We start from the raw sequence: 11,490 nt of genomic DNA on the forward strand, positions 1-11,490 counted from the left end.
ATCAAATACCACATTAGCATTTTCCCATTACACAAGGGATCAGCCTCAGTCTCCCAAAGGGTTTTGAAAATGTGATTCAAGCAATTCATTTACATTCCTGTACTCTGACATATATGTGATAGGATATAAATTATAGTATAATAAAAATACCTGAAACCCTAAGAATCACTGATTCTAAGAAAGTCTCTTAGCTACATAGAAAGACATAAAGGAATTCAGGTTTATATGTGATAGTTCAGGGATGTCACAAGATGTCTCAATGGATGAGAAACTCAGTGACGAATAATTGAAAAAATGTGAAACCAGAGCATTGTTCTCATTTCTTCTGTTACCAAAGATCAGGTTAGTGATATGTAAGATGTAAGACTTCGGGAAGTCCTATTTCTAGCCATATACTCTGGGCAGGATGGAGCTTACTCAGTCAAACACGACACTGCTCACTGTACTGCTTTGACAGTAGAAACTGGAAGTTCAGTACCTACCTGGTGAACATTCTACAGAAACAATTCACTAAACTATTACCTAGTGTGTCAGTTTACCACGAGCATTTATATCCACCAGTTCCATAGTTCACATCATGGATAGCTAGAGATGCTGAAAACACTGTTCCTCCTCCAAAGTTATTTCTGCATTGGAAAAAATATGTGAGCTACCTGCTCTCGAATTTGCTTGCTCTTGATCCCATAAGTGATGGGATTCAGCATAGGTGGAGCCAGAATGCAAACATTATCCAACAAGATGTGGATATGAGGTGGAACCTGGCTTCCAAACTGCTGAGTAAGCGTTGTGATGATCGCAGCCCCATAAAAGAGGAGGATGATGCAGACATGAGAGCCACACGTGTTGAGAGCCTTGTGACAAGCATCTTGGGGAGGCACGTGGAAGACAGCATGGAGAATCAGCGTGTAGGAAACAAAAATTAATAGGACATCTAAGACCACTGTTGACATTATGACAAAGAGTCCATACCAGATGTTTACTCGTATGTCATTACAAGCATATTTGGCCAAGCCAATGTGTTCACAACAGGTGCGTGGAATTATATTACTTTGGCGGAAAGTCAATCTTTTCAGAAGAAATATCATGGGGAAAATCATACAATAACTTCTCAGAATGATGGTAACACCAATTTTCCCAATCAGTGTGTGTGTAAGAATAGTGGTGTATCTCAGTGGGTAGAAGCATATGGCAATGTAGCAGTCAAATGCCACCACTAGCAAGGTCCCTGACTCAGACATGAAAGTGCTGTGTGTAATGAAGAACTGTGTGATGCAACGATTCAAGGAGATCTCCCCAGCACAGAACCAGAAGATGGCCAAGGCCTGAGGTACTACACATGTGGAGAGGACAAAGTCTGCCCCAGCCAGCATGCAGAGGAAGAGGTACATGGGTTCGTGGAGGCTGTGCTTTGTCACAATAATGAAGATGAGAAGGCTGTTCCCAGATAGGGCAATGACATACGAAAAGAAGAAAGGGATGGAAATCCACATGTGCTGGTCCTCTAGGCCAGGGATGCCCAGCAAGTGGAAGACTGTGTAACTGACACCAGTGTGGTTTAAGGAAACATACCCATGGAGACCACCAGAGACATCACCTCATACTCACAGAGATGAAAATCCAGATTTTCCTGGAATATTCTTTTGGCATATCTCACACTCTCCATCTTCTTTGAACATGCAAATAATAAGAAACATAAAAAGTCAATAGAAAAAAAAAAAGTCAATAGGGTATGTTCTCTGCTTCAATGAGTGACAGTCTAATTAAAAGTTATGCATATCTCCAGATAATCAAACAAAACATATCATTGTATATATTTCTCCTACCAACAGAGGCTTATGAATATTCAAAGGAAATCATTATATGTACCTGTGAAGGCTGTAACAAGAGGTTTCTTGAATATAAACTTGAACTTCACCTTGTGGTGGATGGTTTATCATAAAGAGAATGAAAAGAGAACGAAGTAATATGGAAAACGTAGGTATTCAAATTGAAGTATACCATTTATGAACAGTGTTCGTTCAGATCCAGGCGGCTATGCACAGGGAATACTGAAGAAAGCAGCGTGTGGGGTCATACAGGCAGATTTGGCCTAACTGATGGAAATGAGATTTAAAATCTCTCTGAATTCACCACACACAATTTGCACACTTGTGAAGGGATTCAGTAGACAAAGGTTAAGGAATAACACTGACAGGGCCTGTGTGCCTGGGGTGACACACTGCTCATGCTCACATCTTAGGAACTACGTTTAGAAATGACTGAAATTGGAAAATAAGGTGTTAGTGCTGGGAGGGAATGGGGATGACATTTGGAAGATTTTTCTGCAGGCGGAAATATTGTCATTTGGTTCTTAGTGTACATTCATTCACTCATTAATCCAGATGCAGAAAAAAATGGGAAACTTCCAGGATCCTAGGGGCGTAAGTCTGAGAGTGAAGCAAACTTTAAGCAAGTGGTTTTAGAAAATTGGAGACAAATGTTGATTCTTTCTGTTGACGGGTATCTCAGAATATCTGTCTCAGTATAAGTTATGTCTTAGGCTCATTAACAGTTTATCTTCCATCCCAGGTTACCTCTCTCGGTGCCTCTGTTTTTTCTTTGAGGGGAGGAAAATCAGCTCCTATAACCATCCTCCCAGTGATGGAAGAAACTCTTCTACAATTAGAGTTACTGGTCAGGAGAGTCTAGTCACTGGCCTTGATACAGGGAACTGTCTCTGGAGAGCATAGGGCTGCTCTGTGAGAAGGAAAAAGCCAGAAAGACACAATTCAACACAGAGAGGGGCTTGAGAAGGGAGGAGATGATAGAAGCTGAGGATGGGTGTGTGTTTGGAGAAAAGGAGTAAAAGGGAAGTGCTGTTTGTTTTTTTGGTTTTGTTTCACTGAAAAATGGAAGCCAGGGAACTCAGGGGTATTTGCCTGTTTGGTCTCCTGATAGAGCAACTTTGGTGTAATACATGTTCATCCTAGAAATCCCCTTTCAAATGTCTCCTGTCTCATGTTTTCTTCTCACATCTGCCTAAGAGGGCCTGGAGGTCTCCTCTTTCCACACCCTGCTTTAGGAACCCCAGCACAGATCCCAGACATTCTCAGGGCTCCTCTCATATTTGCCAAGACATATCTGCAGTCTAAGTCAGTATCTCCATCTTCTAATGCCCGGTCCACTTATTGGGCACCAGTTATTTTTTGGATGATGACTCTTTATTTACTAACTTTCAGGAACATCAGATGGACCATGTATTCTCACCTCCCTCCCCAGACCTCACCCTCCACTTCTGCTAGAACCAACCAGATTTGTGTCTCTGGTCACTATCATTCCACACATATTAACAGCCTCCAAGTGTCCTGTACCCTCTGGCCTGTCTGGGACATAACACCTGCCCAGCACTTACCTTCGGCCTTGAACCAACCCCATCTGCAGGTGTATAATTCATTTATCAGCCTTAGACTGAGTCTTCAGGAACAGCTGTTCAATTGGAGATGAAATATACCTTGTTGCAGGATTTGGGCTCTTTATCCTCTGTCACGACAGCCCTTGAGGGAAAGCACTTACACCAGGGCTCCAGGGACAGAACTGTCTCCAAGAGCCTCACCTTCTTCTTAAATGGGCTGGGTCTCTACGACCACTCCACATCTTCCTCACTTCCTCCCGCTCCTTTTCTCTCTTTTTCATCTCCAGATAATCTGACACATAAATCATCTACCATGTAAACCAGCCTTGCTTCAGGCCTATTGTAATGCAACAGGAATATAAATACTTACAATTAATATGGACTCATGGTTTTTAAAGTTTTATCTTCATGAAAACAATTAATGAAATTCACATGAGTTTCAAATTCCAGAGTCATGAATACTGATGTTTACCTCTGTTGTCTAAGGGTATATAATTGTATGAGCTTAGCAGTTAGTAGGAGACGTGTGAGTCTTGATGCCTTGGACATGTCTATTTCATTTGCCTAACTAACTCCTTTAACTGCATTCAAGATTGTTCACTTTATCTTAATTTTCATTTTGATCTGCAGAGGCCTACACATAGCTTTCTTTGTTTTTAAAGTCCTTGAAATTCTCAGAGATTTTCGAATCTGTAAATTTATTGTTTTTACCACATTTTGATATATTCAGCAATTATTTCCTACAAGACATTTTTCTGCCCCCTTCTCTCATTTCATTTCGACATCCCAACAACAACACATATGTTAGACCTTTTGACATTGTTGCATCACTATTTGAAAGTCTCTTGATTTTTCTGTATTTTCTGTCTCTTCTCCAGTTGGATAATTCTATTGAAAGATCTGATGGTCTATTTCCACAAGTAGGGTTACCTTGGTCAATGGGTAAATGCATTTGTAGTTTTGTCCTATATGGATAGATTCCCTTTGAGAGGCTACACTATCTTTCATTACTAACAGCAATGTATGAAAGTAACTTTTTCCTCACAAACTTGCCTGTAGACTATATTGTCAAGTCATTGAACATTTGTCAATCTGATAGTGTGTCGAGTGGGACTATCTGCACAAATGGATGGCAATAATTCTTCCCTCTGCTGTCCACACAAGACAACTCCTCCATCATGAGCTACAGTCTATTATCCACTCCCTTGCATCTGTGATGGCATCATGACTTGCTTTGGCCAATGGAGTGAGTTGGAAGTATTATATCCTCTGCCCAGTGGATTTAGAGTGAAGTGAAAGCAGGAACAACAGTCAGAAGGTGAATATATAATCAAGAAGCAACATCGGGGTAGATTGGACTTGGGAAGTGAGGGATTTGAAATAAAATAATTACAAATGAAGCTACTGACACACTTATATTGTGAGGTTATTGCTTCTTGGATTATAAAGTATTTCTATCATTTTTGGACTTTTAAAAATTGTAATTGTAAACATACACACAAATACAGAAAACAAAACAAAACAAATGAATGGCCTAACAAATTCTTATAAGGCAAACATCACCCAGGTCAAGAAATAAAACTTGATCAGACACACCTGCAGCTATGTCCATGTGCCCAGTCCCAGTCACAAAGCCATTCTTGGCATACCTAACCTTTCTAGTTACATGTATATTCATATCTTACAGCAATTTGCATCTAAATGCTGCCATTTCATCTTCAACAACCTTCTAAATATTCCATTTGCCTCTGTGTCTTAACTGGAACCATGTCTGTCTACTCAAGAAACTGCTGTATTTCCAGCAGCACATCTAAATCTTTATTTCCCATTCCTCATGGTTAGACAGAACGATATTATTGTTAGCTACAATTACAACTTACAAACATAACTTCTCCCTTTAGCAAAACTACCAACACCAGTGGTGTTCAGACCACATGGCAACTATTCTCCCACCATATTTAACTAACACCTGATCTAGCCCCATCCTCCCCACCCAATGATTTTTTTTAATGTAGCACCCAGAGGACCACAGAGAATTTAGCAGCTTTCTGGTCCAAATTCTGACTCAATTTTGGTGGATCTGAAGCTGGAAAGAACTTGCCACAACGAAGAGCATCCTAAGATACTGGTAAAAGGACTGTCCAATGATGAAGATCAGGACTCGGCATCCTGGGACTGCACTCACCACGAGTAAGACCCGAAGATACCTTTGGAATGCTGCCAGCAGTTTGCAGTCCTGGCTAAACACTGTGGGTAACATCTACAGCTCCACGTAAATGATCTCTGGGTTCCAATCACCCCTTCTAATCTGTCTCCAACTCTCTGCACAAGGAAGCCCCAGGTGCTGCAGAGGTTTGGGAGGAAATATGGGCCCAGGCAGCCTCCCAGGTGACCTTTAACTCACCTTCTGCTCTCATTCTTAGCAACGCCAGCAACCAAAAGTTTACCCACTCGATGCCCGCGATGTTCAGGGTTTTGACGTCTTCCTCAACTGTATCTTTTTTTTAAAGATTTTTGTGATGTGGACCATTTTTTTAAAAGTCTTTACTGAATTGGTTACAATATTGTTTTTGTTTTATTTTTTGGCTTTTTTCCTGCAAGGCATGTGGGATCTTAGCTCCCTGGCCAGGGATCGAACCCCCACCCCCTACCTTGGAAGGTGAAGTCCCAACCACTGGACTACCTGGGAAGTCCCTCAACTGCATTTTTCTAACTCTACAAGAGACACCAACTTCTACAGTTCCATCAAGAACTCTACCACTAGATCAAAATCGAAACAGTAAATTCACCAACATTAAAGTTCTAACTTTCCAATCTCTTTTATATGTTTATGACCTATAAGGACTCTTAGACAATGTTCCACCATCTATTTAATCCAGTCCCATTCCTTTTCATTTATTTACATACACTTTATATTTTGTTTTTTAAGTAAATATATAATATTATTTTTAATTTTTATTAGACTATAGTTGATTTACAATGTTGTATTAGTTTCTACTGTACAGCAAAGTGAATCAGTTATACATATATATATCCACTCTTTTTTAGATTCTTTTCCCATATAGCTCATTACAGAGTTGAAAAGAGTTCCTTGTGCTATAGAGTAGGTCCTTATTAGTTATCTATTTTATATACACGTTATATTTTGTAATTCATCACTGTAATCACTCCATTTTAGCACCTGCAACATTTTACTCATCTGTCATATTTTCCTTGACTTGCCCAAACAGATAGGAACTCAATTAGCAACATATTAAATTTCCCTCAAAATGGATTTTCCAGCAAAAATAATATCAACTGGACAAAACATTTCTATCTTCAGAATACCCAAAACTACCGAAAAATCTACTTTAATTTGGTGTTCCCATCACATGAAATGATAGCCTCAATGGATTATCCCCTCCTGGCTCCACTCTTATCCTCAGGAATTACTGTACAAGCCAGTCCCAACAGGTCCAACCTTGCTCCAATCTGCCTACACTCTGTAAAGAAAGTCGACATCTACTTTGTGACATAGCAAGTAACCTAATTCAACCAACCCAACTACCTCTCCTTTATTTTCTCCTGCAAGTCACACAGGACTTGGTGCCACTGCTGATTAGAACCAAGAGTGTTTTACTTCCCAATAGTAAGGATCCACTTTCAGAGGAGCACAAAACTCAAAATGATGAATGTTTTAAGCATAAAGAAAATTCTCCTTAGGAAAGAAAGCTTTTCTCCATTGAATTCAAATGGCTTGAACAATAAGAAACCAAGGGGATCCGTTTGTAATATGCATCCCCTACCACAAATGAAAAGACACCTTTTCTTTAAATTAGAGGTTTTATTTCATTTAATGAGCTATTTAATTGAACAGATCATACCAGGATTTTAGTAATAAATGCCACCCATTATGTACCCTGAGTTTCTAATACAGTTGGCATTAGTAAAAGACATACAATCTAAAAATAAAAATATTTCAAAGTTCAAACATTTAATATAATCCTATCTCACGAAAAAAAAAAAATTAACATACACCTCGCCAAAAGGGCAAAAGGAAATTGATAAAAATGGATGGAATACACAATGTTTTTTTTTTTTTTTCCAGAGAATCCTTCAACACATCACTTGTCCAGCACTCGATTATAAGCCGTGGTTTGTTCATCGGGAAAACAGAGTCCTCGAGGTTAACTTCCTTGCAGAGCCGTGTGAGCACTGAATTCTTTCTTCTCAGTCAAGTACCCACACCATTGTCCCTCAAATTGGAAGGGTTTGGATGCCGACTGGCGGTCCATGTTCCATTTCCCATGAAATATATTCTCCTCCACTTCCTTCCCTGGGTTGAAAAAAAGAGTACCTGAAAGAAATCATAGAGACAGCCTTTAATGGAAAGGGTTTTGAGGACTCTTCTCACAGAAAATACCGGCTAGCCCAAAAGTCCAGGCACAAGTTCTTACCTGCAAAGGAGCTGAAATCAGCCAAGATCTTCAGTAGAAGCAGACCGTGTGAAGAAAGTTCCTTCCTGTTTTCTCCTTCTCTGCCTGGAGCAACACAGCCAGACTGCCTTCCATGTCTTCTGCCGTCTGGAGACCTTGGCAGAGCTCACAGATGCTCAGAGATCCAAGGATGGATAATTCCAGGGTGTCCTCTATGTCCACGTTGATCACGTGCACAGGCTGACAGGTCTCCTGATCTCTGGCACACATATCTGCCACCACCCTGTCATAGACGTTCTCCACACAGGTGAAGATGACATCGAAGGGATCTCTGCACTCTTGAAATCTTTCCGGGTGAGGCTTGATTCTCTCATTTCTTCCCAAGATGTGTAAGACTCCATTCCCTTTGTAGTATTTTCAGTCTTTACAGGAAAGGTCCTTGCGCATCATCTTATATGAAGTTGAAAAATCATAAGCCACTGGTTCCTTGGGTGCCAGTCTTGGGAACCTCACGAGGGATCCCATTCCAAAAGACCTGGTGCTGAAACTTTTCTTCCTGAGGATGCTGAGGGCTTCCATGCTCCTGTTCATGTTACTCATACAGACCACAGCCACCCTGAGCGGAGAGGAGGGCATGATGGCGGCTCCTTGGGACTCCCAGCCAGACGAGTGGACTTCAGGGGCCGAGGGGACTCTGAAGCCAGGAGGATGACTGGCTGGGTCCAGCTCTCCCAACCTGGGTTAGTGTCAAAGAACGGAAACCGGATTTATATGGAGTCACCTCCCCACAGTGGGAGGAGAATTCTTGATTGATGATTGGCTTAACTCTTGAGTGATTGGGTTTGGATAGTGGGCTCTGACCAGAGAACCCAATCCAGTCATCAGAACCATCCGGTCGTTAAATCACCTGAACGTCTAAATCTCCACAAGGGTATGGCTACCCCGTGGGCGTGTCTTGAAATCTCCACTTAGCCCTATTGGTGCACCTGTGGATGGGGCTACGATTGATATTAGGCAAATTACCTAGACTCCTCCAAAACGTGTCACCAGCCCCTCCAGTGACTTGAGAACATGCCTGTGAAAAACGTGTTTGAAACTTCCAAGCTCACACTTAAGTCAATTTTACATAAAATTACAAGGGTTGTTTCATATTCCTTTCATCAGCTGATACTCTAGAAGTGTAATTGTGTCAAATCTCAGGAGGATTCCTATAGTTTTGCCCATAAAGTAATAAAATGATTCACCAGTGTAAAAAGCGACTCCTGGAAAACATCCCTGCTGACAGTGTTTCAGTAGTTACAAGAACACTACACATCCTCTAATTGATTTTCTTGAATTCATGATGTTTCTCCAGGGACTGGAGCGGCCTCCACTGGCTCTCCCATGTCTTCAAGTACGGCTCTGTTGGACCATTCTATACTGAAATAGTCATTTTTAGCTCCATTCCTTTTGTTAGTTTGCACAGTTGACTGAGCAAAGGACATAGAGGTAAAACTCATGAACGGGACACCAAACAGGAAGGAGAGAGAGTCCTGTCACTTCAAAATGGTACAGGAGGAACATCCATTTAGAAAGCCACAGATTTTATGTCCCTGTGCCTCTGTCAATTATAGTGATTGTCACATTGCAAAGAGTCCTACCTCGGTAAACACACTCGGTCTTCTCAAAGCGTGAATCCAAGACCCAGGGCTTTAACATCAACCCGGAACGTGAGACAAAGGCAAATTTGGACCCCAGACCACCAAATTAGAAACTCTGGGAGTCGAGCCTGGAGATCTGGGATGTACGAAGCCCTTCAGATGATTGTGATGTGCACCAAAGCATGAGATCAGCTGTCTCAAAGCAGAGGGTCCTGAGCCTTGGCTGGACCTTGGAAGTCCCTGGGAATTCATTCCAAGCAGGGCTTCAAGAGCACAAGGGAAGCAGGATGTTCATAAGAGAAAAGTCATGGTAGGAAAAAACAGGCATAAATTAAAATGTACTCAGAACTTAGATATAGCGTGAAATTTTTTCTGTTAGCATCAGTGACCCAGACCTGAAACATTCTAACACACGTCGAAGAGCAAGATCTTGGGCTCAAACTATAATCAAGACCAGAGGGGAGCACCATGTTTCAGAAGAATTGAGAAATACTTCTTTAAGCCAACCCTTGAAGACTAGTACACAAACTGGTGCCATATTATGTGACGAAGGTGAAGGGGGGAGACTCGGAGGATCGGCCATGGTTTGCTCATCTGGAAGTGGAGTTCCTGGATGTTCACTTCCTCACGGAACAATGTGAGCACTGAATTGTCTCTTCCAAGGAAAGTACCTCGAATGCTGTCCCCAGTGTTGGAAGGGTTTTATGCCTAGTGGTAGTCCGTGTTCCATTTCCCATAAAATGCTTTTCTCCTCCACTTCCTTCCCTGGCTGGGGTGTCTCTGAAAAAAAGATCATACACATGTCTTTTAGCGGAAAGAGTTTTGAAGACGCTTCTCACAGAAAATACCGACTAGCCCAAAAGTCCAGGCACAAGTTCTTACCGACGAAGGGGTTCAAACCAGCCAAGATCTTCAGTAGAAGCAGACCGTGTGCAGAAAACTCCTTCCTGTTTTCCCCTCTGCTGCCAGGAGAAGCTCAGCCAGACTGCTTTCCATGTCATCCGCCTGCTGGAGACCTTGGCAGAGCTCACAGATGATCAGAGATCCAAGAGTGGCGTCCTCCAGGGTGTCGTCTATGTCCACGTTGATCACGTGCACAGGCTGACAGGTCTCCTGCTCTCGGGCGCACAGATCTGCCACCACCCTGTCATAGACGTTCTCCACACAGGTGAAGATGACATCAAAGGGATCCCTGCACTCTTGAAATCTTTCCGGGTGAGGCTTGATTCTCTCGTTTCTTCCCAAGATGTGTAAGACGCCATTGCTTCTATAACATTCTCCATCTTTGTGGAGAAGGTCCTTGCACATCTGCTCATACTTGGTGGAAAAATCATAAACCACGGGGAGGTTGCTTGCACGTCCTGGGAGCCTCACACAGGATCCGGCTCCAAAAGACTTGACACTGAACCCTTTCTTCATGAGGATGCTGTGGGCTTCCATGCTCCTGTTCATGTTACTCATACAGACCACAGCCACCCTGAGCGGAGAGGAGGGCATGATGGCGGCTCCTTGGGACTCCCAGCCAGACGAGTGGACTTCAGGGGCCGAGGGGACTCTGAAGCCAGGAGGATGACTGGCTGGGTCCAGCTCTCCCAACCTGGGTTAGTGTCAAAGAACGGAAACCGGATTTATATGGAGTCACCTCCCCACAGTGGGAGGAGAATTCTTGATTGATGATTGGCTTAACTCTTGAGTGATTGGGTTTGGATAGTGGGCTCTGACCAGAGAACCCAATCCAGTCATCAGAACCATCCGGTCGTTAAATCACCTGAACGTCTAAATCTCCACAAGGGTATGGCTACCCCGTGGGCGTGTCTTGAAATCTCCACTTAGCCCTATTGGTGCACCTGTGGATGGGGCTACGATTGATATTAGGCAAATTACCTAGACTCCTCCAAAACGTGTCACCAGCCCCTCCAGTGACTTGAGAACATGCCTGTGAAAAACGTGTTTGAAACTTCCAAGCTCACACTTAAGTCAATTTTACATAAAATTACAAGGGTTGTTTCATATTCCTTTCATCAGCTGATACTCTAGAAGTGTA

At 42.4% G+C, this 11,490-nt stretch overlaps 2 protein-coding genes and 1 pseudogene across 2 annotated transcripts; all 3 read right to left on the reverse strand.

Moving 5' to 3' along the window:
• Positions 1–620: 620 nt before the first annotated feature.
• On the reverse strand, positions 621–3,699 carry LOC103019630 (olfactory receptor 52B4-like). Its single transcript, XM_007173750.2, has 3 exons — positions 3,593–3,699; positions 3,392–3,414; positions 621–1,594 (listed from the first exon to the last, which is right to left on the reverse strand). Exons 1-3 carry the CDS (start codon positions 3,697–3,699, stop codon positions 621–623), a joined length of 1,104 nt encoding a protein of 367 aa, XP_007173812.2.
• Positions 3,700–7,413: 3,714 nt separating this feature from the next.
• On the reverse strand, positions 7,414–8,989 carry LOC103013790 (RNA polymerase II subunit A C-terminal domain phosphatase SSU72 like protein 6-like; annotated as a pseudogene).
• LOC103014062 (RNA polymerase II subunit A C-terminal domain phosphatase SSU72 like protein 3-like) lies at positions 8,985–11,132 on the reverse strand. The gene is made up of 2 exons (XM_057553125.1): positions 10,329–11,132; positions 8,985–10,226 (listed from the first exon to the last, which is right to left on the reverse strand). Exon 1 carries the CDS (start codon positions 10,941–10,943, stop codon positions 10,359–10,361), a length of 585 nt encoding a protein of 194 aa, XP_057409108.1. The 5' UTR covers positions 10,944–11,132; the 3' UTR covers positions 8,985–10,226; positions 10,329–10,358.
• Positions 11,133–11,490: the final 358 nt, after the last annotated feature.

This window comes from Balaenoptera acutorostrata, chromosome 9 (genome assembly GCF_949987535.1).
Source record: "Balaenoptera acutorostrata chromosome 9, mBalAcu1.1, whole genome shotgun sequence".
Classification (NCBI taxonomy): domain Eukaryota; kingdom Metazoa; phylum Chordata; class Mammalia; order Artiodactyla; family Balaenopteridae; genus Balaenoptera; species Balaenoptera acutorostrata.

What these genes read in the sequence shown, in the direction of transcription:
- LOC103019630 (XM_007173750.2), bottom strand. Translation starts at nt 3,699, where the DNA reads ATGATTTATGTGTCAGATTATCTGGAGATGAAAAAGAGAGAAAAGGAG. An exon ending in CCAGCCCATTTAAGAAGAAG is followed by an intron (nt 3,415 to 3,592) that starts GTGAGGCTCTTG and finishes ATACACCTGCAG; the next exon opens with ATGGGGTTGGTTCAAGGCCG. An exon ending in GGGTTGGTTCAAGGCCGAAG is followed by an intron (nt 1,595 to 3,391) that starts GTAAGTGCTGGG and finishes TGTGAGTATGAG; the next exon opens with GTGATGTCTCTGGTGGTCTC.
- LOC103014062 (XM_057553125.1), bottom strand. Translation starts at nt 10,943, where the DNA reads ATGCCCTCCTCTCCGCTCAGGGTGGCTGTGGTCTGTATGAGTAACATG.